The sequence below is a fragment of the Anomaloglossus baeobatrachus genome, chromosome 5 (genome assembly GCF_048569485.1).
Source record: "Anomaloglossus baeobatrachus isolate aAnoBae1 chromosome 5, aAnoBae1.hap1, whole genome shotgun sequence".
In the NCBI taxonomy this organism is placed as follows: Eukaryota; Metazoa; Chordata; class Amphibia; order Anura; family Aromobatidae; genus Anomaloglossus; species Anomaloglossus baeobatrachus.
Window position 1 is genome coordinate 551,373,712 of NC_134357.1, and position 24,756 is coordinate 551,398,467.

General features: G+C 42.4%; 2 protein-coding genes across 3 annotated transcripts in view; one reads left to right on the plus strand and one right to left on the minus strand.

Moving 5' to 3' along the window:
- The window catches only part of LOC142312968 (uncharacterized), a 408,714-nt gene that overhangs the window by 242,315 nt on the left and 141,643 nt on the right, over positions 1-24,756 (plus strand). The window lies entirely within an intron of this gene.
- LOC142312238 (uncharacterized) overlaps positions 1-24,756 on the minus strand; it is a 155,119-nt gene that overhangs the window by 94,186 nt on the left and 36,177 nt on the right. Inside the window, exon 6 of one of the 2 annotated variants that reach the window (XM_075351157.1) lies at positions 1,882-3,549. The exons of the other annotated variant lie outside the window; for it this stretch is intronic. Coding sequence (XP_075207272.1) covers positions 1,882-3,549 — 1,668 coding nt within the window. The remainder of the gene's footprint in view (positions 1-1,881; positions 3,550-24,756) is intronic. 2 annotated transcript variants of the gene reach the window in all.

The following is a 24,756-nucleotide window of genomic DNA, read 5'->3' on the forward strand; positions in this document are numbered from 1 at the left end:
AAATCTGACCTAATTATTTTAAGGTCGATAAACAAACTCTCTACACTAACTTGGGTTGGTGGCAAAGTGCTAACTACATGGGCAACATCTCTAACAATCTCAGGGTATAAAGGAATTGCCTCATGTACAGTCAGTTTTCCTGAACGGTTGAACTCTTCTACGTCTTTGAGAGCAAATGAAATATTTTTCTGAAATATGGTCAATCTGTTTGCTATAAGAGTAGAAACTTTTTCCCTGTGGCAGCGCTTTGTTGCTCCATGTCATCCAAATACTTTTCAAAATTAAACTCCTCATCTGGTGAGGCTGACAATATGGAGCAGTAGCACTGGCTGACAAATCCTTATCTGATGAAGCTGAAGATATGGCACCAGTAGCACTGGATGACCCACCTCCTCATCTGATGAGGCTGAACATATGTCAGCCGTAACTCTTGGTCATCCTGCTGTCACTCATTCTAACTGCTACCTCTGTCATAGCTTCTGTTCCTTTAGTAAGCTGTTACTAATTCGCTATCACTATGTCTTTGGAGTGTGGGAGGAAACCAGAGGAAATCCAGGCAAACACGGTGAGCACATGCAAACTTGCGGTAGGATTTGAACCCAGGACTCCAGCTCTATAAGACTGCAGTACGAACCACTGAATTCTAAAGTATTATTTTGCTTTTCTTCTGTAGTAATATCTGTTTGTTCCTCAGTTACAGGAACAGGACTGTAGCTCCATCTCAAACCTACTAAATCTGAAGTTTTCTTCTAGCTGCTACCGTCATTATTCTCATTCATCAGTTTAATTGTACTTATGATTGAAAGTATTGTCAGTTACAATAGCAAGAACATGTTCTAGCAGTTCTGAGATGAGTGCAGGCGTTAATTCCTTTCCAGTGTGGTTTTACCCGTATCTATAGAGAAGGAGCTTCACTACTTATGTACATAAAGTGCAGCATAGATTCATCTCAACCAAAAGCCTAGATCCTTTGATCAGAAATAGAACATACATTATAGAAATTACATAATTTTACAAAATTCTTATGAAAAAGTCAGTCGGTCCGTTTTATATCGACTCCATCAAAATGGACACCAAATCCTCAACTCCGACTCCACAGCCTTGTATTTAACAAAAACAGATTTATCTGCAAAATATTTTCCACATTCTCAACAAAAAAGGCTTCTCCATAGTGTGAATTCTTTGATGTTCAGCAAAACTTAATTTATTTGCAAACCATTTCCCACATTCTGAACATGAAAAAACTTCTCTCCTGTGAGTTTTCTAGTGTCCAACAAAATTTAATTTCCCCCATTCGGAACACTAAAAAGGCTTCTCTCCTGTGTGAGGTCTCTGGTATGTAACAAAATGTGATCTACGTGTAAAACATTCTGAACGAAAAATAGTTTCTCCCCAGTGTGAACTCTTTAGGCTATGTGCCCACGCTGCGGATTTCTCGCGGATTTTGCCGCGGATTTGCCGCGGATTTACCGCGGATTTTCCGAAAATCTGCAGCAGTGGCACTTCCAAGCCATTTCAATGGCATTTTGGAAATGCTGTGTCCATGCTGCGGATTTTTCCGCGGCGGATTTGCCGCGGATTTTGATCCGGAAAAATCTGCAGCATGTCAATTATTATTGCGGATTTTGGTGCGTATTTTGGGTATAGAATGGGGGAAAAAAAAAAATCCGCATCAAAATCCGCGGCAAATTCGCGGTAAATCCGCGGCAAAAAAAAGGTGCGGATTTGCCGCGAAAGTCACGGATTTTCATGCAGAAAAATCCGCAGGTACATTCTACCGTGGACACATAGCCTTAATGTTTAACAATAGTTAATCTATCTGCAAAACATTTCCCACATTCTGAACAAAAAAGGGCTCCTCCCCAGTGTGAACTCTTTGATGTTTAACAAGAAGTGATTTACGTGTAAAACATTTCCCACATTCAGAGCATGAAAAAGGCTTCTCCCCTGTGTGAGTTCTCTGGTGTCTAATAAAATGTGATTTGCATGCAAAAGATTTCCCACATTCTGAACACGAAAAAGGCTTCTCCCCAGTGTGAATTCTTTGATGTTTAACAAGAAGTGATTTACATGTAAAACATTTCCCACATTCTGAACACGAAAAAGGCTTCTCCCCTGTGTGACTTCTATGGTGTCTAACAAAATGGGATCTACGTGTAAAACATTTCCCACATTCTGAACAAGAAAAAGGTTTCTCCCCAGTGTGAATTCTTTGATGTTTAACAAGAGTTAATTTATCTGCAAAACATTTCCCACATTCTGAACATGAAAAAGGCTTCTCCCCTGTGTGAGTTCTCTGGTGTCTAACAAAAGTTGATTTACATGTAAAAAAATTCCCACATTCTGAACAAAAAAAAGGCTTCTCCCCAGTGTGAACTCTTTGATGTTTCACAAGAAGTGATTTACGTGAAAAACATTTCCCACATTCTGAACATGAATATGGCTTCTCCCCAGTGTGAATTCTCTGATGTGTAACAGAATCTGATTTATTTGAAAAACATTTCCCACATTCTGAACACGAAAAAGGCTTGTCCCCTGTGTGAATTTTTTGGTGATGAACAAGATTTGATTTCAGATTAAAATTATTCCCACATTCTGAACATGAAAAAGGTTTCTCCCCTGCATGAGTTCTTTGGTGTCTAACAAAATATAATTTGCATGTAAAACATTTCCCACATTCTGAACAAAAAAAAGGCTTCTCCTCAGTGTGTATTCTTTGATGTCTAACAAGATGTGATTTACGTGTAAAACATTTCCCACATTCTGGACATGGAAATGTCTTCTCCCCTGTGTGAGTTGTCTGGTGTCTAACAAAATGTGATCTACGTGTAAAACAGTTCCCACATTCTGAACAAAAAAAAGGTTTCTCCCCAGTGTGAATCCTTTGATGTTTAACAAGCGTTAATTTATCTGCAAAACATTTTCCACATTCTGAGCATGAAAAAGGCTTCTCCCCTGTGTGGGTTCTCTGGTGTCTAACAAAGCTTGATTGACATGTAAACACTTTCCCACATTCTGAACAGCAAAAAGGCTCTTCCCCAGTGTGAATTTTTTGATGATTAACAAGAAGTGATTTCCGTGTAAAACATTTCCCACATTCTGAGCATGAAAAAGGCTTCTCTCCTGTGTGAGTTCTCTGATGTATAACAAAATGTGATTTATATGCAAAACATTTCCCACATTCTGAACATGAATATGGCTTCTCCCCTGTGTAAGTTCTCTGGTAACTAACAGACTCTGAAGACAATCTTTTCTCTCCTGTGTGACTATTTTCCTGTATTTTTTCATATTCTGAAGTTGAAAATGGCTTCTTTGCTGTAAGAGCACTTCTAAGTTGAATGTCTGTTTTGTGACTTTTATTTTTCTTAACAGTCTGCAATGAATTAGAAGGTACGACTTGTTTAAAAGATGATAGATCTTTTCTGTGAAGGGATGATGTTTTGTTTGGAGTAATAGAATTTGCTTCAGTTATATCTTGTGTGATATCAAGGTCATTTGATTTAAAAATTGAAGATGTCAGTAGTCCCTCTGATCTCCTGGTACTGTCATCTGCCAAGAACAAAAAATATTTTTAATAACATATAAAAATGTAAGGATATAATTTCTGAAATAGCTAAAGAAATAGCGAGTTATATAGCAATCTATAATTATATAATCATTTACCGAAACAAAAGCCATTCACAATCTAGCAGTAGACCTCAGAGTAGGAACCAGTAGACAATGATGTTCAACCCTCTTTGTTCATATTGCCTCCAATATATTTTAATAATAATCCACCAAATAATGTTTTATAGGCCAAAATGATACCACAAAAACTTCTGTCCTTGCAAAAATAGCATGTTTCCTCATTGGTTGTAGCTGAAAACGAGTATTGAAAAGCGATGTTTTCATTATTCAATGCAGAAACATCCCAAAACCAAATGTTCTTGATGCTTCTCAGCCTTGCAGTGTGCTCAAACACTTAGTATCCACATGTTTGGCATTGCCCCAGGAAATATCCTAGATAAAAATTTACGAGGTATGTGTCTTCTGGAGCCCAAACTAGACACTATGTATTGGATAGTAAAATGGCATATTTGCAATTTTCACTCTCCAATGAACATAAACCAGAGTTGTACTCATTTAAGATGGACTATGAGGTCTGGCCAGAAAAGAAGACAAAATATTAGTGCTCTCCCATTTCAGGAGCTATTGTGCAGTAATCTGAATTCCTTAGGATCGAAAACAATAGAATTCACGATGATCCTATAGATGTGATTAAATGTATTTTAGAGCCATCAACCACGCACAGCGTAGCGATTTATCATGGCGGAAGTGTCATTTTCTTTGTGTAGTTTATCACAATCCTCTTTAAAGGAAGCAAGTGGTATTGGAGAGAACAATCGTGCTCTATCCCCACACAGCAGGACCTAGAGGCCATGTTTAATAGAGGAGACTGAGACCTGGGCCTTGGATTCTGTTAAACAGGATATCACGCAAGTAGGCAACAGAGTGGATGTGTCTGAGACAGCGTTTTTATATCAAACATTAGTGGACTAACATCTTATTATATCTGAACACGCCACTCAGAGCTCAAACATTCTAACATATATAGATGGTATAAAGAAACGTCACAGACTAAATAATCTCCATATTCGTGGCGTGTCTAAAGAACTCTTCCCATATGCTGTAGAAAACAGTTATATTTTATCCTGTGATTTACTTAGAAGGAAGGAGGACTCATGTTGAAATGGATATAATTCACAGAGCTCTTGGTCCCAAATCCACCTTGGCTCAAAACTACATAACACTGCATGCGACATTCATTTTTACAAGGAGAAGTAAACTATTTTGCAAGCTGCAGGATCTAAAAATAACATACAACTGGAAGGCTGTGACAATGTTATCCTCCCATATCTGGCCAGGAGTACACTTCAACTTTGTAGAGCTTTTTGACCACTCACTCAATTACCTCGAGACCAAAGGATTTCCTACCGCTAGGGGTTCCTATTTCAACTTCTTGCAAAAAATATGGCCACTCAGCAGGATTCAAGAACTTGGGGGACGTCCCGACCAGCTTCGACTTTTCTCAGATCCATCTGCCAGAATGGCCGACATTTGGTACTTAACCTCCTTTGATCCCACAAGGATTGGAAGACAGAACAGTCACCAAAATAGCAATGCTTATTCCTCAGTGATGGGAATCTTAGAGACATGAGGTCTTCTCCAGGATGACTGATCTGTACTTATTACCATCACTAGATTTTCAATTTGGTCATTATTGATGCCTATAAATGGTGGCCAGGAGTTAACTTTGGGTATTTGTATCATGAAATATTTGTTCCATTTTACAACTAATCTATCATTGTCACTTCACTTTCCTACTCCTTTTAACTTTTCTGTTTTCTGCTTTCTCTCTTTCTATACATATTTTGGGTATTTGAGTAATACGGGTCTCTTGCAGAAGCTATCCCAGTTTTGGATTCTTTAATCCCACTTAGGTATTGGGACCTGTTCATAAGGTCCATTTTTATCCTGCTAGGAATTAATAGTTTAGTGTGACCTATGGAAGTTGCCCCTTTCAATTTCCTATGTCTCCCCAGGTCTGTCATGTTTGTTTTATTTGTTATGTCAATATCCTATCTTAGTCGTTATACCTCTTTTTCTCTAATTGTTTTCTATTGCTAAGTTAACATAAAAAAGTCTACATAATGAAGTCTAAATAAAAAAAAAATCTCAATAACTATGCTTCATGAAACACACTTTAAGTCCTCTTCTGTTCCTAAGTATTCAAATAGATACTACAATGCCTGTTCCCTTCCTAAAGGGAGTCCGGTGTACAGTCCAGTGGGTCCATCCCCGGACACTTGCCACCCCTTAGTGAGCGTAACAGTACTCCATCCAGGTCCAAGATCTTAGCCATCAGTTATTTACAACACTTACAGTTGATTTCTTCCCTACTTATTCTACAGATTCATTCCTGTGGTGTGATCACTTTCCAGTTTTGAGGTTAATTGACATATCTACCCACACCACCAGGAGTTTTTCTTGGAGACTTAATCATCATCTCCTACAAGATCAATTATGCATTAACTCCTTCACCCCAGGACACTAAAACACGATTTTGACTGGGCCATAGTTTACGATTCTGACCAGAGTCACTTTGAGAGGTTATAACTCTGAAACGCTTCAACAGATCCCAGTGATTCTGATACTGTTTTTTTGTGACATATTGTACCTCATGATAGTGGTAAATTTAGGCCAATATTTTTTGCATCTTTTTTTGTGAAATTTTTAGAAAGTTGGTGAAATTTTCAGAATTTTTAAACGTTGAAATTTTTTATCCGAGAGAGTTACTGTATTTCACACAAAATAGTTACTAAATAACATTTCTCACATGTCTACTTTACACCAGCGCAATTTTTGAAGCATCATTTTATTTTTGTTAGGAAGTTAGAAGGGTTCAAAGTTAATCAGCAATTTCTCATTTTTCCAACAAACCATTTTTTTAGGGACCAGATCATATTTGAAGTGACTTTGAGAGGCCTAGGTGACAGAAAATATCCAAAGGGACCCCATTCTAAAAACACCCCTTACACTGTTCAAAACCACATCCAAGAAGTTTTTTAACTGTTCAGGTCCTTCACAGGAAGCAAAGCAATTTGGAAGGAAAAAAAATGAAAATTTTACTTTTTTTCACAAAAATGTTACTTTAGCCATAAAATTTAGCATTTTCACAAGTGTATCAGGAAAAAAATGCAACATAAAATTTATTGTGCAATTTGTCCTGCATACGCAGATACCTCATACTGTATGTGGTGGAAATCAATTGTTTGGGCGCACGGCAGGGCTCAGATGGAAAATGCCATCAACAAGCTTTTCGTCTGTAGGTACATCCGCAGCCATCACAACCAAGTCAAATATTGGCATGGCTGTGACTGGCTGGCACACCATGGGACCTGGCCTCTATGACCACCGGATCACGGTTGGCTCCACCATTTTGCTCTGACTAGTGTAGGGACCAGACCCAGCTTGAGTTAGATTACTCCTCTGTCTCCATACTCATAACACAGGATCTGTCTGACCAATCTGCCACCGGACTATGTGGGGGTACTCTTCTCTTTAAATAGGATCTGTGGGGTGAATTTTAATAAAGGGTTTGTGTGACACCTTCGCACAGAGGAAGTCTAATAATCTGCTGGGCACTCTCTCTCTGTATACAAGCCATGTAATACTCTGCACTTTTTTGGCGTGCAAAGAATGAGAAGAGCATCAAATAGTGGATGTGGCCACGGTGCTGCTGCAGGTGGTGCTGGTGGAGCAGCTGCATGGAGAGGACGTGTCCAACCTGTGCCTGCAACATCTCAGAAAAAAACACCTTCCTCTGGTGCATGCATGCAAAAGGACGTTTTGAGTAATCTATTACCCCTTAGCAAATCAGGCAAGCAGTGTGAGGCTCAAGTCATACAGCAGTCAATTCTGCTTTTTGATGACTCTGTTGGCAGGGGTCATCCACCTGGCTCTGCCCCAGAGGTGGAAGAGACAAAGTACACTGATGCCCAACCACTTGTTCAGTTTGAGGATGAGGATGTGGGAGGGCTAATGCACCCGGTCAGCGGACCACTGCAGCACATCTCTCATGATGATAAAACACAGGTGCCAACTGCTGCGGCTTTCTGCAGTGTGCAGAAAGACAAAGAGGAAAGGGGCGAGAAGTGGGTGGAAGATGATGCAGGGGATGATGAGTTCCTATACCTCACATGGAGTCAAGACCATCTGACTGACGTGCACAGTTTGGAGGAAGAGGTGGTTATGCTGCCCCAGCTGCACAGCAAAAGAGGAATCATACTGAAAAAGTACAGCAGCCAGCCCCTAGCCAGTACATCGACTGATACTAGCCACCACACCGGCGGACTGAACACACCAAAGGTAGCTCAAAGGAGCTCCCTGGCGTTGCATTTTTTCAGGCAATGTGCTGATGACAAGACATGGGTGGTTTGCACTCTGTGCCATCAGAGATGGAATCGAGGTATAAATGTTCTTAACCTGAGCACCATCTGCATGACGAGTCATCAGAAAGCAAATCACAAGCTGCAGTGCAGTACACACCTGAAAAAGCAGGAAAGATCTGAGCCTCCTATTGCTCCCTGTTCTGCTGCAGTCTCAACCTCTTGCTTCCACTCCTAAGCAATAGACATCCTGGCTCCCCGCAAAGAGGATGCGACAACATCACTACCACCAGCAGCGTCACTGAGTATCTCCACATCGTCCCATGGAAGCGTTCAGCTATCCATCCCCCAAACACTGTACAAACAGAGGAAGTACCCCACCCACGAGCTCTACTGCTGAAGAGCAGCATTTCAAAAATTCCTGGACTTTGAAATGCTGCCATTCCACTGGTGGAGACGGACACTTACAAAATGTATGGCAGTCCCATAGTACAGGGTTCCCAGGAACCACTACTTTTCCAGGTGGGCCATCCCTGCCTTGTATGAATAAGTTGCAGACAAAAATCAGGTACGCACTGCGTAATATTATCAATGGCAAAGTCCATATAATCACTGATACAGGGACCAGTAAGCATGGCAAGGGACATTACATCTCTCAAAATACCCACAGGGTAAATGTAGTGGTGGCTGGGCCGATGACTGAAAACGTTTTGGTCATTGCTATGGTGACAGAACCTCTTTAAGTCATTTCCAAATCCAGATTTGTTTACAGGGCAAATGTACTGCTTTTACCCCCTTTTTTACTTCCTTTAGCAGCCATCCTAGCCCATACTATGAACATTTTGCAGCCCCAATGTCCAGGTCCCCATTGACTTCTATGGAGTTTGGGGTCAAGTTCAGATACCGAACTTTTAACAATAGATCGGCCAAACTTGATGAACCCAGACATCCACAGGTCCACTCATCCCTAGTTGCAGCCTTTATACACAGGTATCCTACTGTACATAATGAACAGGTGGTGTTTGTTCGGGGCAGGAAGGCCAGGGACAAGACAATTAAGACCGCATCCATTATTGAGAGGGTACACTCCAGGGGAATCCTGCCCTGCCTAATGGAAAAGGGCAAATGTGGTTATTACCTACAAAAAGGTGAAAAAGAAGGATCCAGGGAATTACAGGTCAGTAAGCCAGTCCTCCATAGCAAGAAAAATCATCAAGCAAATTGTTAAGGAACATTTAATTAGGTACCTGGATGGAAATGCATAAATTAACTAAAGCCAGCACGGCTTTATGATCAATAAATCTTGTCAGATCAAATTGATTTCCTTCTATAACAAAGTCACTGAATTGATGGACCAGGGAAATGCCGTGGATATAGTATACCTTGAAATCAATAAGGTATTCGATAACGTATCACACAACATCCCCCCCCCTTTACATGTATCACACAACATCGTCATTGAAAAAATGATCACATATGGAATTGACAAAAAATCAGTTAGATGGATTCACAACTGGCTTAATGATCGTGCACAATGAGTAATACTAAATGGCTGCAAATCCAACTGGAGGAAAGTTAAAAGCGGGGTCATGCAAGGCTCTGTCCTGGTCCCAGGGGTGTTTAATATCTTTATAAATTATCTGGAAAACGGAATTATTGGGGAACTCATAAAAATCGTAGATGATACTAAGATAGGAGGAGTAGCCAACACTAGAGAAGAAAGAGATCGTATTCAGAAGGATTGAGACACACTCGAATAATGGGCCAAGGCAAATAGAATGGTATTTAACAGAGACAAATGTAAAGTTTTTATATTTCTTTTACCCATATGTAAAAGCATATATAGTATGGGAGGAATAGAACTAGGTGATAGCACTGGGGAAAATGACTTTGGCATAATAGTAGATAACAGATTCAGCATGAGCCACCAGTGTGGTGCTGCAGCTAAAAAGATGTATCAAGACAAGCATTGAATCTAGATCAAGAGAGGTCATTATTCCCCTATACTCAGCCCTGGTCAGACCCCACCTGGAATACTGTGTACAGTTCTGGGCACCACAATTCAAGAAAGACATCGATATATTGGAGCAAGTCCATAGAAGAGCAACCAAGATGGTAGAAGGTTGGCAAACCATGTCATTTGAAGAACGGCTAAAAGAACTAGGGATGTTTAGTTTGCAAAATAGGAGGCAGAGAGAAGACTTAAAAGCAGTCTACAAATATCTGAAAAATAGTCACAGTGCAGACGGTTCTAACTTATTCTCATTAACACAAGGAAGTACAAGAATCAATGGGATTAAACTAAAAGGAAGGAGATTCAGATTAGACACTAGGAAAAACTGTGAGGGCAGTTAGAATGGAACAGGCTATTGTGGGAGGTAGTGAGCTCTCAATCAATGGAAATCTTCATGCAGAAGCTGGATAAACATATAGCTGGGATGATTTAGGAAAACCTGCACTCGCAGGGGGTTGGACCTAATGGCCTTTAAGGTCCCTTCCAACTCTACCATTCTACACTGTGTGCAGAATTATTAGGTAAATGAGTATTTTGATCACATGATACTTTTTATACATATTGTCCTACTCCAAGCTGTATAGGCTTGACAGCCAACTACGAATTAAGTAAATCAGGTGATGTGCATCTCTATGAGGAGGGGTGTGGTGTACTGACATCAACACCCTATATAAGGTGTGCTTAATTATTAGGCAACTTCCTTTCCTTTGGCAAAATGGGTCACAAGAGAGATTTGACGGGCTCTGAAAAGTCCAAAATTGTGAGATGTCTTGCAGAGGGATGCAGCTTGAAGAGTGATCACCGAACAATCAAGCGTTTCATGGCAAATAGCCAACAGGGTCACAAGAAGCGTGTTGGGCAAAAAAGGCGCAAAATAACTGCCCATGAATTGAGGAAAATCAAGCGTGAAGCTGCCAAAATGCCATTTGCCACCAGTTTGGCCATATTTCAGAGCTGCAACATTACTGGAGTATCAAAAAGCATAAGGTGTGCCATACTCAGGGACATGGCCAAATTAAGGAAGGCTGAAAAACTACCACCTTTGAACAAGAAACATAAGATAAAACATCAAGACTGGGCCAAGAAATATCTTAAAACTGATTTTTCAAAGGTTTTATAGACTGATGAAATGAGAGTGACTCTTGATAGGCCAGATGGATGGGCCAGAGGCTGGATCAGTAAAGTGCAGAGAGCTCCACTCCGACTCAGACGCCAGCAAGGTGCAGGTGGGGTACTGGTATGGGCTAGTATCATCAAAGATGAACTCGTGGGACCTTTTCAGGGTGAGGATGGAGTGAAGCTCAACTCCCAGACCTACTGCCAGTTTCTTGAAGACAACTTCTTCAAGCAGTCGTACAGGAAGAAGTCTGTATCGTTCAAGAAAAACATGATTTTCATGCAGGACAATGCTCCATCACATGCATCCAACTACTCCACAGCGAGGCTAGCGAGTATAGGTCTAAAAGATGAAAAAATAATGACATGGTCCCCTTGTTCACCTGATCTGAACCACATAGAGAATCTGTGGTCCCTCATAAAATGTGATATCTACAGGGAGGGAAAACAGTACACCTCTTGGAAAGTGTCTGGGAGGCTGTGGTGGCTGCTGCATGCAATGTTGATCGTAAACAGATCAAGCAACTGACAGAATCTATAGATGGTAGGCTGCTGACTGTCATCATAAAGAAAGGTGGCTATATTGGTCACTAAATTTTTGGGGTTTTGTTTTTGCATGTCAGAAATGTTTATTTCTAAATTTTGTGCAGTTATATTGGTTTACCTGGTGAAAATTAAAAAGTGAGATGGGAATATATTTGGTTTTTATTAAGTTGCCTAATAATTCTGCACAGTAATAGTTACCCGCAAAAACAGATATCCTCCTAAGATAGCCAAATCTAAAAAACCCACTCCAACTTCCAAAAATATTAAGCTTTGATATTTAGGAGTCTTTTGGGTTGATTGAGAACATAGTTGTGATCAATAATAAAACAAATCCTCCAAAATACAACTTGCCTAATAATTCTGCACACGGTGTATGATTAATGTCAGTAGATGCTGAGAAAGCTTTTGATAGGGTCAATGGTAGTCTTTCTAGATCTTTCAAAATACATAATGGCATGTGTCAGGGTTGTCCTTTGTCTCCTCTTCTGTATTTTAGTTATGAAGGCACTGGCTAACGTGATTACAGCTAATACTTCCATCTCAAGGATTTCAATAGGTAATAAAGTGTAGAAGATGTCCATATTCATGGATGACCTTCTATTATAGGTCACTTCTCCTAGGATTTCCATCAGAGTGATTTTAGTGGAATTTAAACGCTTTTCATTTTTATCTAACTTTACTGTAATGTAAACACTTCTAAATTGGAGACTCTTAATGTAAATATATCGAGGGGCTTAAGCCTTGCACCTTAGTTTTACATTTCTCTTTAAATGGTGGAATGACCACATGAAATATTTAGGGATCGCTATCATGGCCGATTCCACTCAGTTATACTTCTCCGTAATATTGAGAGCAATTTATTTAACTTGTCTGGACTCTCGATTTCATGGCTCAGTAGGGTTAATGTGCTGAAGATCAACATCTTACCAAGGATCCTTTATCTCTCCAAGACTATTCACTTCAACCTCCCCAGATCTTTCTTTTTAAGACTTAAATCTTTAGCTTCCAGGTTCATTTGGGGAACCTCGAGGTCCTGGCTTTCATAGTATTGGCACGTTCTGGGGTATGAGGAGGGACAGGTATTCCAGTTTTGGTATATCATAAAGCCTCCATGTTTTTTTGTAATTTGACTACAATCATAAATCCAGCAAAATATGGACTTTGCTGGAAGATTCCTGGGATCTATTGAAAATCCTATCTCCCAGATGAAGCTTGTTACTTTAAGATTCAGAATTTTAACTGATTAATTCTGTAGGAGAAAGAAGCAAATTTGTCTGATAAGATATGTGACAAAATTGGTTATTTTCAGGTGTACTATTTATTTATGATATAAAAATTAAAAAGGCTGTCATGCTTTAAGAACCCTGCCTCCATCTCAGGGGGCATGATAATGGAAGCTCAATAGATCATTTTCTCCTGCCCAGTGGGATGAGATCTTTACCCTTACTCATAAGATCTCCATATTGTGTAATATCCAAGAGACGAACAATAAGATCTCGTCCAGTTTGTATAAAACCTGTGTGCATTCATCACATGCCCTGGTACATCTGATAAGTGTTGGAGATATGATTCAGCTGTGGGTAATATGACCTATGGTGGGCCTGTCTGAATAGTAACCTCTTTACCCCTGAGCCTGGATTCTCCCGTTCTCTACGCTCTGCAAATGACTTTCGATTAACATCCACACTAATTCGAACCTCCCACTCCCGAAGACTTCTTCCGAGCTGCACCAAACCTCTGGAACGCTCTACCCCAAGAAGTTAGGATGAATCACAACCTACTCAGCTCAGCTTCAGACGCACCCTAAAAACGCATCTTTTTAGGGCAGCCTATCACACTCCCTAGCCAAACTAATCTCACCTAATCCCTCCACAACTTCTCAGAAAATAACCTCACGTCAAACACCATGGCACCCAAATGCATCTCAAGGCTCTGGCCAACTGGTCCAGGAAGCCATTATCTATCCCCCATTTTCTTGAGATGGCTGGATTGTCATTGTAAATAAGCACTGTTACCTTCCCTCCCCCCATCTCATTGTAGACTGTAAGCTCTCAAGAGCAGGGTTGTCTTTTTTCCCTTTAAATATTGTATTTTCTATAACTGTTACTTGTTTGTATATGATCCTCCTGAATTGTAAATCGCTGCGGAATATGTTGGAGCTATAGAAAAAAAGATTATCATTATTCCACCTTCATGACATGGACTTTTTTGTTAAAGTTCTGACCAGTGTCACCTTATGAGGTTATAACTCTGGAACACTTCAACAAATCTCAGTGATTCTGAGACTGTTTTTTCATTACATATTGTACTTAGTGACAGTGGTAAATTGAAGACGATATTTTTTGCATTTATTTGTGAAAATATCAGAAATTTGGTTTAAGGGATAAACATTTAATTTGAAAATTGTAAAATTTTCTACATTTTCTCCAGTGAGTTATGTCACACAAAATAGTTAATAAATAACATGCCATGGGGGCGTGGCCTGGGCACTGAGCAGAGCGGATGCACATAAGCTCAGCTCCTAGATTTAAACACTAAAGACCTCTTTTTTAATTATCTAAAGACCCCTGGAGACCCCTACCACAACCCGGATTTTACTACAACAGCAGAGTGGGTGGTGAAACACCGGTAGACCCTTTTGGATTGGACAATCATTAGATCAAGGGAACTCCAATATGCTGGAGGCAGCTTACAAAGACAAACAGAGAGGACACTCAACTTCAGGTGCAACGAGTCGCACCTGAGCCTAGCGGGAATACCGGAGACCGGTACGTTGGAGATAGTGGTGAGGTTCCAGAATTGCCAGGTGATCTGCAGTTATCGGACGAGCGACGCTGTGAGTCACTGCACTAAAGCTGGGTTCACACTAAACGACAGCGACAACGACGTCGCTGTTACGTCACCATTTTCGGTGACGTAACAGCGACCTTGTAAGTCGCTGTTATGATTGCTGCTTAGCTGTCAAACACAGCAGAAGCAGCGATCATAAGGTCGCTGTGCTACATGTTCAGAGAGCAGGGAGCCGCGCTTAGCGCTGGCTCCTTGCTCTCCTGCAGCACACATCGGGTTAATTAACCCGATGTGTGCTGCAGCTACATGTCACAGTTCAGAGAGCAGGGAGCCGCGCTTAGCGCTGGCTCCTTGCTCTCCTGCAGCACACATCGGGTTAATTAACCCGATGTGTGCTGCAGCTACATGTCACAGTGCAGAGAGCAGGGAGCCGCGCTTAGCGCTGGCTCCTTGCTCTCCTGCAGCACACATCGGGTTAATTAACCTGATGTGTGCTGCAGCTACATGTCACAGTTCAGAGAGCAGGGAGCCGCGCTTAGCGCTGGCTCCTTGCTCTCCTGCAGCACACATCGGGTTAATTAACCCGATGTGTGCTGCAGCTACATGTCACAGTTCAGAGAGCAGGGAGCCGCGCTTAGCGCTGGCTCCTTGCTCTCCTGCAGCACACATCGGGTTAATTAACCCGATGTGTGCTGCAGCTACATGTCACAGTGCAGAGAGCAGGGAGCCGCGCTTAGCGCTTGCTCCTTGCTCTCCTGCAGCACACATCGGGTTAATTAACCCGATGTGTGCTGCAGCTACATGTCACAGTGCAGAGAGCAGGGAGCCGCGCGCACTGCTTAGCGCTGGCTCCTTGCTCTCCTTGCTACAGTATGCATCGGGTTAATTACCCGATGCATACTGCAGCCACATGTCACAGTGCAGGAGCCGGCACTGGCAGCAAGAGCGGAGGCTGGTAACCAGCATAAACATCGGGTAACCAGGGAAAGGTCTTCCCTTGGTTACCCGATGTTTACGCTGGTTACAGCTTACCGCAGCTGCCAGTGCCGGCTCCTGATCGCTTCATTTCGTCGCTCTCTCGCTGTCACACACAGCGATGTGTGTGTCACAGCGGGAGAGTGACGACCAAAAAATGAAGCTGGACATTCAGCAACGACCGGCGACCTCACAGCAGGGGCCAGGTCGTTGCTGGATGTCACACACAGCGACAGCGACGGGACGTCGCTGCAACGTCACAGAAAATGGTGACGTAGCAGCGACGTCGTTGTCGTCGTCGTTATGTGTGACACCAGCTTAAGGGAGAGTGAATCCAGACTGCTAAAGAGATTACAGGGAAGTTGGAAGCTGATTACATTATGGGGTAGTAACAGAGATCCTACCCCATGAGTGTGCAAAGCTTTTGGTTCCAAAACCGATATTTTACACCTCAAAACAAGCGCCATCTTGGCAGCCCCTCACAGCATCAGCTAATTTGATCCCTAAGCCCTCTTCCAGCTATACACATTAACTCCAGAGGCTGCATTTTCTGCTCCACTTACTGTATATACACCAGAAAGTACAAGGAAAGGAAGCTAAACCTCTCAGTGTGATGGTACCATAAGAGAAAAGTGATTTTAGCTGTTGAACATTTAACATTTGTCTGGGCTCCTGAACAAGAAATAGTCACATCAACTTGTGACAAATACATATGCTTAAAACCTTCATACAGGACATTATTTAAAGGCTTCATGAAACGCTCACTGGAATTGAGGCGTGAGCAGGGGTGGACCCACTGGACCACAGGAGGGACCAGGGCTTACCATAATGTGGGAGGAGCTCAACTAAGCACCTGCCGCAAGGCAGATGCCAGGCCCAGGGCAGTGACCGAGACTGTGGCAACTGACCCCCAGGAAAGGGATGGACTCCAGTACAGCCACAGGTACAGGCTGGTGGTCTCTAGTACCGACGGGAACAGCCGGGATGGCTGAGGCAGGCAGGACAATGGGCACGGTGGGCAAGGCAGCTACACAAAGGAGAGGGTAAATGGTCAAAAGAACAGGTGATGGACATAGGAACTATGGGACCTGACAACAACTATCTAACAGACAGATAACTGACTAATTAAAAGATATTGCCTTAAATACCTATTGACTCTGTTATAGGCAGAAACCTCCAGGAAATAACGCGGCGTGCACACGCCCCGGGAGGAGGAAGCAGCATTGGTGCACATGGGCGGCCGGAGAAGTGTGGAGGACACAGTTCAGCCTCAGTGGTAAGTCGGCGTCCCTGCAATGGAAAGGCCAAGCAGTGAATGGATGCCGATGTTACAGTACCTCCCCCCTTACGCCTCTCTTCACCAGGCCTGAAGGAAGTTTCTTTTCCAGCAAGAAGTCCTTGATAGCTGAAGGAATAGCTAGTGGAAGGGGTAGGGTTGATGGCTGTTCCTTGAGAAGCCTCTTCCCGGAAGGCACCAGCTTCCAGGGTAGTCATCACAGATGCTTCAGGAACCAGACATCTCTTGTGGCAATTCTGCCCTAAGTGGAGCACTTCTCCAGATTTCCAGTCCAAGGCAAACACATGAGAATGGAGCTAAGGCAGACCCAAAGTAAGTGCACAGGACAAGTTCGGAAGCACCAGGAAAGAGATCTCCGAATGTGAAGCTCCCACTTAAAGTTCCACCGGCTCAGAAACAAAAGCATATTGGTTCCATCCAGAGTGTTTCATCCACAGAAGACACCGTCAAGGGACTTCGGGGGTGTCGGATGGGGATCTGGTACCGATCCACCACAGCTTGTTGGATAAAGTTCCTAGCAGATCCGGAATCTAGGTGGGCAGTCTCAAAGAACCGAATACCTTTACACAATACAGACACGGGCATAGTAAGAGGATTTGTTCTCACCAAAACTAGCCTCTCCTACACCTACAGACCTATGCAAGAAGGTCCCAGGCTCACGGGACAGGCATGGATGAAGTGTTCCGCACCTCCGCAGTAGATACACAGGCCCATCTTGACGATGTTCTCAACGTTGATCGAATACCTTGATATGGTCGACCTGCATGGGTTCAGGAGCAGGGGCAGCAAATGGAAGCTGGGAAACCAGAGGCTTCTGGAGGGATAGATTCAGATGTATAGGTCTCCTATCAAGTTTCACCTCCAAGGATCGCTCCTGGAAGCTGAGGTTGACTCGGGTAGCCAAGGAAACAAGGTCATCCAAAATGGCAGGAATATCCAGACAGTTCATCATTTATCCTCCCGTATAAACCTTCCCAAAAGTCGGACAACAGCGCCTGATTATTCCAGCCTAGTTCTGAGGAGAAGGTGCAGATTTGAACCGCATACTAACTGACAGTCTGAACTCCTTGGCGCAGGTACGGACACTGGTACAGGCAAGTAAAGTCTCTAGTACCGGCGGGAACAGATGGGATAACTGAGGTAGGCAAAACAACCGACACGGACTGGTATGGTGGGCAAGGCAGGTTCAGACAAAAGAAAGTAAATAGGCAAAGGGACAGGTGATGATTACAGGAACTTTGGGATCTGAAACTTGCTAGCAGACAGATACAGTGCCTTGCGAAAGTATTCGCCCCCCTTGAATTTTTCAACCTTTTCCCATATTTCAGGCTTCAAACATAAAGATAAAAAATGTAATGTTATGGTGAAGAATCAACAACAAGTGGGACACAATTATGAAGTTGAATGAAATGTAATGCTTATTTTAAACTTTTGTAAAAAAAGAATAAACTAATAAACTGAAAAATGGGGCGTGCAATATTATTCGGCCTCTTTACTTTTAGTGCAGCAAGCTCACTCCAGAAGTTCATTGAGGATCTCTGAATAATCAAATGTTGCTCTAAATGACTGATGATGCCAGGGAAGGAGTCTTGCGAGGATAATTTGCATATTCCCTGTGCCTTCTGGGATAAGTGAAGAGTCACCGCGAGCTCAAGGAGAACCGGGTTTTGGCCGTTACAGCCGGAAGGAAGACTTCTGAATTTTAGCCTGTCTTCTTCATTGTGAGCGTGAGTGAGCAAAGTGTGAGCAAAAGCCAGGGAAGGAGTCTTGCAAGGATAATTTGCATATTCCCTGTGCCTTCTGGGATAAGTGAAGAGTCACCGCGAGCTCAAGGAGAACCGGGTTTTGGCCGTTACAGCCGGAAGGAAGACTTCTGAATTTTAGCCTGTCTTCTTCATTGTGAGCGTGAGTGAGCAAAGTGTGAGCAAAAGTAAGTGTGAGTAGAATTGTTTGTATTTAGTTGTTTAATTACTTAACATTTGTTTAGTGCTATCCCCATTAGAAAATGTGCTCCACTATTGCTAATGCGATCCAGTGTACATCTTGTCTCATGTATGCAGTCCTTGAAAAGCCGTTCGAGGGTGCATACTGTTGTTCGAGATGTGAGCAAGTTGCACATTTGGAAGCCCAGATACTGGATCTAAATGAGCAGCTGGCAACTCTGAGATGCATTAGCAATATGGAAAGGAGTCTGCTGCTCACTGAGCAGCAGCTTGCTGGGTCAGATGTGGGGGAGGATCGTAGTAGGGAGCGGCAGGACGGTGAGGTAGGTAGCTGGGTGACAGTTAGAAAGGGGGGTAAAGGGAAAAGTGCTAGGAAGGCTAGTCCTGAACTGACACACCCCAATAGGTTTGCAAACTTGGCAGATGAGGGGGATGTCATTACAGGGGTAGCATTGCTGCAGCAAGGCATGACCTCTGAACGCCAGAGGAGTGTCTGCTCCAGTAAGGGGGGGAATAGGAGTGCAGGGCAGGCAAGACAGGTACTGGTAGTGGGGGACTCAATTATTAGGGGGACAGATAGGGCAATCTGTCACAAAGACAGGGATCGCCGAACAGTGTGTTGTCTTCCTGGCGCTCGAGTTCGGCACATCGCTGATCGGGTTGACAGATTACTGGGAGGGGCTGGGGAGGACCCAGCGGTCATTGTACACATTGGCACAAATGACAAAGTTAGAGGTAGGTGGAAGGTCCTTAAAGATGATTTCAGGGAATTAGGTTGTAAGCTTAAAGCATGGACCTCAAAGGTGGTATTTTCGGAAATACTACCTGTGCCACGAGCCACACCAGAGAGGCAAAGAGAGATCAGGGAGGTTAACAGGTGGCTCAGGAATTGGTGTAGGAAAGAGGGTTTTGGGTTCCTGGAGAATTGGGCCGACTTTTCAGTTGGCTACAGATTCTATGCTAGGGATGGGCTGCATCTTAATGGGGAAGGTGCAGCTCTGCTGGGGCAGAAAATGGCTAGAAGGTTGGAGGAGTGTTTAAACTAGGAATGGGGGGCGAGGGTATTCACTTTATAGAAGGGGAATGTAGTGCAGATAGTGACCAGGGCACAAGTAATGAAATTGGGGGTGGTACGGGGGAAAGGGTTAGGACAGTTAATACAGTAAGCAGGAATACAGGTACAGAGTCATACGTAACGTGCATGTACACTAATGCCCGAAGCCTCACAAATAAGGTGGAGGAATTAGAATTAATATTGTTGGAAGAAAATTATGATATAGTGGGGATATCAGAGACATGGCTGGATGAGAGCTATGACTGGGCTGTTAATTTACAGGGTTATAGCCTATTCAGGAATGACCGTACAAATAAGCGAGGGGGAGGTGTGTGTCTATATGTAAAATCATCCTTAAAACCCATCCTGCGTGACAACATATGTGAGGGTACTGAGAATGTAGAGTCCCTATGGGTGGAGATAAGGGGGGGGAGAATGAATAATAAAATACTGATAGGGGTGTGTTATAAGACGCCGAATATTATGGAAGAGGTAGAGAATCTCCTCATAAAGCAAATTGATAAAGCAGCGAGTCTCGGAGAGGTAATTATTATGGGGGACTTTAACTATCCTGATATAAATTGGGGAACAGAAACTTGCAGTTCCAGCAAAGGAAATAGATTTTTGATAACAATGAAAGATAATTACCTTTCACAAATGGTACAGGACCCCACAAGAGGGGGAGCACTACTAGACCTTGTACTAACCAATAGGCCAGACCGCATATCAAATATACAAGTTGGGGGTTACTTGGGGAAAAGTGATCACAAAATAATAAGTTTTCATGTATTCTTTAGTAAGATGTCTAGTAGAGGGGCTACAAGGACACTAAACTTCAGGAAAGCAAATTTTAAACGGTTGAGAGATGATCTTAGTGCAATTAACTGGGATGATGTACTAAGTAATAAAAGTACACAAAGCAAATGGGAGACTTTTATGAGCATCCTGAATAGGGCTTGTGCAGAAAATATACCCTATGGGAACAAACATGCTAGAAATAGGAGGAAACCCCTATGGCTAAATAGAGCTGTAAGGGAAGCAATAAAAGAAAAACAGAAAGCCTTAAAAGAATTAAAGAGGGTAGGTAGTGATGAGGCATTATATAATTATAGAAAATTAAATAAAATATGTAAAAAGCAAATTAAGTTAGCTAAGTTTGAGACAGAGAGACTCATTGCGAGAGAAAGTAAAAATAATCCTAAAATATTCTTTAACTACATAAACAGTAAAAAACTGAAAAGCGATAGTGTTGGCCCCCTTAAAAATAGTCTTGGTGAAATGGTGGAAGGGGATGAGGGTAAAGCCAACCTGCTGAATGACTTTTTTTCTACGGTTTTTATACAAGAAAATGCCATGGCAGATGACATGACCAGTGATACCATAAATTCACCCTTGAATATTACCTGCTTAACCCAGCAGGAAGTACGCCGCCGCCTCGAAATCACTAAGGTTGACAAATCTCCGGGCCCGGATGGCATACACCCCAGAGTACTACAGGAATTGAGTTCTGTGATAGATAGACCATTATTTTTAATCTTCTCAGATTCCTTAATAACAGGGTCGGTACCGCAGGACTGGCGCATAGCAAATGTGTTGCCAATATTCAAAAAGGGGACAAAAACTGAGCCGGGAAATTATAGGCCGGTAAGTTTAACCTCTACGGTTGGTAAAATCCTTGAGGGTTTCTTGAGAGATGCTATACTGGAGTATCTCAAGAAAAATAACCTTATGACAGAGTATCAACATGGGTTTATGAGGGATCGATCCTGTCAAACTAATTTGATCAGCTTCTATGAAGAGGTAAGTTCAAGTCTGGACCAGGGAAATGCAGTGGATGTTGTGTATATGGACTTTTCAAAAGCTTTTGATACAGTGCCACACAAAAGGTTGGTACATAAAATGAGAATAATGGGGATAGGGGAAAATATGTGTAACTGGGTTAAAAACTGGCTCAGTGATAGGAAACAAAGGGTGGTTTTAATGGTACGTACTCGGACTGGGTCTCAGTTCATAGTGGGGTACCACAGGGGTCAGTATTGGGCCCGCTTCTTTTCAACATATTTATAAATGACCTTGTTGGGGGCATGCGGAGTAGAATTTCAATATTTGCAGATGATACTAAACTCTGCAGGGTAATCAATACAGAGGAGGATAATTTTATATTACAGGGAGATTTATGTAAATTGGAGGATTGGGCTGAGAAGTGGCAATTGAAGTTTAATGTAGATAAATGTAAGGTCATGCACTTGGGTAGAGGAAATAACATTTATGATTATGTACTTAATTGTAGAACACTGGGTAAAACAGACACAGAAAAAGACTTGGGTGTATGGGTGGATGGTAAACTTCACTTTAGTGGACAGTGTCAGGCAGCTGCTGCCAGGGCTAATAAAATAATGGGATGTATTAAAAGAGGTATAAGTGTTCATGAAAAAAATATAGTTCTACCTCTGTACAAGTCACTAGTGCGACCGCACTTAGAATACTGTGTACAATTCTGGTCACAGATATATAAGAAGGACATAGCTGAACTGGAGAGGGTGCAGAGAAGAGCCACCAAGATTATTAGAGGAATGGGTGGGCTGCAATACCAAGACAGGTTATTAAACTTGGGGTTATTTAGTTTGGAAAAACGAAGGCTTAGGGGGGATCTAATCACAATGTATAAATATATGAGGGGACAGTACAGAGACCTTTCCAAAGATCTTTTTACACCTAGGCCTGCGACTGGAACACGGGGGCATCCGCTACGTCTTGAGGAAAGAAGGTTTAATCATAATCACAGACGAGGATTCTTTACTGTACGAGCAGTGAGACTGTGGAACTCTCTGCCGCATGATGTTGTAATGAGTGATTCACTACTAACATTTAAGCAGAGCCTGGACGCCTTTCTTGAAAAATTTAATATTACCAGTTATGTATATTAGATTTTATGACAGGGTATTGATCCAGGGAACTAGTCTGATTGCCGGATGTGGAGTCAGGAAGGAAATTTTTTCCCCATTGAAACTTGTTTGCCACATTGGGGTTTTTTTTGCCTTCCTCTGGATCAACATGTTAGGCTACGGGTTGAACTAGATGGACTTACAGTCTCCCTTCAACCTTAAAAACTATGATACTATGATACTATGATGAAAAATATAATCCACCTGTGTGTAATCAAGTCTCCGTATAAATGCACCTGCTCTGTGATAGTCTCAGTGTTCTGATTAAAGCACAGAGAGCATCATAAAGACCAAGGAACACAACAGGCAGGTCCGTGATACTGTTGTGGAAAAGTTTAAAGCCAGATTTGGTTACAAGAAGATTTCCACAACTTTAAACATCCCAAGAAGCACTGTGCAAGCGATCATATTGAAATGGAAGGAGTAACATACCAATGCAAATCTACCAAGACCCGGCCGTCCCTCAAAAATTTCATCTCAACAAGGAGAAGACTGATCAGAGATGCAGCCAAGAGGCCCATGATCACTCTGGATGAACTGCAGAGATCTACAGCTGAGGTGGGAGAGTCTGTCCATAGGACAAAAATCAGTCGTACACTGCACAAATCTGGCCTTTATGGAAGAATGGCAAGGAGAAAGCATTTTCTCAAAGATATCTATAAAACGTGTTGTTTAATGTTTGCCACAAGCCACCTGGGAGACACACCAAACATGTGGAAGAAGTTGCTCTGGTCAGATGAAACCAAAATCGAACTATTTGGCCACAATGCCAAATGGTATGTTTGACGTAAAAGCAACACAGCTCATCAGCCTGCACACGCCATCCCCACTGTCAAACATGGTGGTGGCAGCATCATGGTTTGGACCTGCTTTTCTTCAGCAGGGACAGGGAAGATGGTTAAAATTGATAGGAAGATGGATGGAGCCAAATACAGGACCATTCTTGAAGAAATTTAACACAAAATTGTCCAAAATGTATTCATGAGCATCACTCAGAACCATTAACTTCAACACTACCCATTCTTGAAGAAAACCTGTTGGAGTCTGCAAAAGATCTGAGACTGGGACGGAGATTTGTCTTCCAACAAGACAATGATCCCAAATATAAAGCAAAATCTACAATGGAATGGTTCACAAATAAAAATATACAGGTGTTAGAATGGCCAAGTCAAAGTCCACACCTGAATCCAATCGAGAATCTGTGGAAAGAGCTGAAAACTGCTGTTCACAAACGCTCTCCATCCAACCTCACTCAGCTCAAGCTATTTGCAAAGGAATAATGGGCAAGAATTTCAGTCTCTCGATGTGCAAAACTGATAGACACATACCCCAAGCGACTTGCAGCTGTAATCACAGCAAAAGGTGGCGCTGCAAAGTATTAACTTAAAGGGGACGAATAATATTGCATGCCCCAATTTTCAGTTATTTATTTTTTTAAAAAGTTTAAAATAAGCAATAAATTTCGTTCAAATTCACAATTGTGTCCCATTTGTTGTTTATTCTTCACCATAAAATTAAATTTTTTTATCTTTATGTTTGAAGCCTAAAATGTGAGAAAAGGTTCAAAAATTCAAAGGGGGCCGAAAGGCACTGTAACTGACTAACTAAGGACATTGCGCAGGCACCTCCCCTAGTGGGAGGATGCATTAAATACCCAGTGCCTATTTGCCATAGGCAGAGAGGCACTTCCGAGAATAATGCGTCAGCCCTTTAAGAGCAGGGCAGGTGCCCTAAGCGTAATCCCGGAGGACTTGTGCAGCGTACACAAGGAAGCAGCAGTGGAGCACATGGACGGCCAGGGAAGTGCAGAGGAGGACGCAGTTCAGCTGCAGTGGTAAGTTAGCATCCCTGCTAAGGATAGGCTAGGCAGTGCAGGGATGTCGGCGCTACAGTTTTGCTGCTACCTAGTGGTCTCTTATTTTTGAAATTCTTAGACCGGGAGCTGGCTGTCTGAGAATATAAGGATAGACATTTAACTGCATATCTAATAGCTACTTGAATGTAACACTCCAGATCGCCTAAAGAAAGGAATTCATCAGATTTCAAAGTGTAAACTATTGGCCAAACCAGCGAGCAGCCAATTACTGCGGGTTGGTAAGATTAACAAATCAATATTTATGTTGGGAGAGAAAATAGCCTGATCCCCCT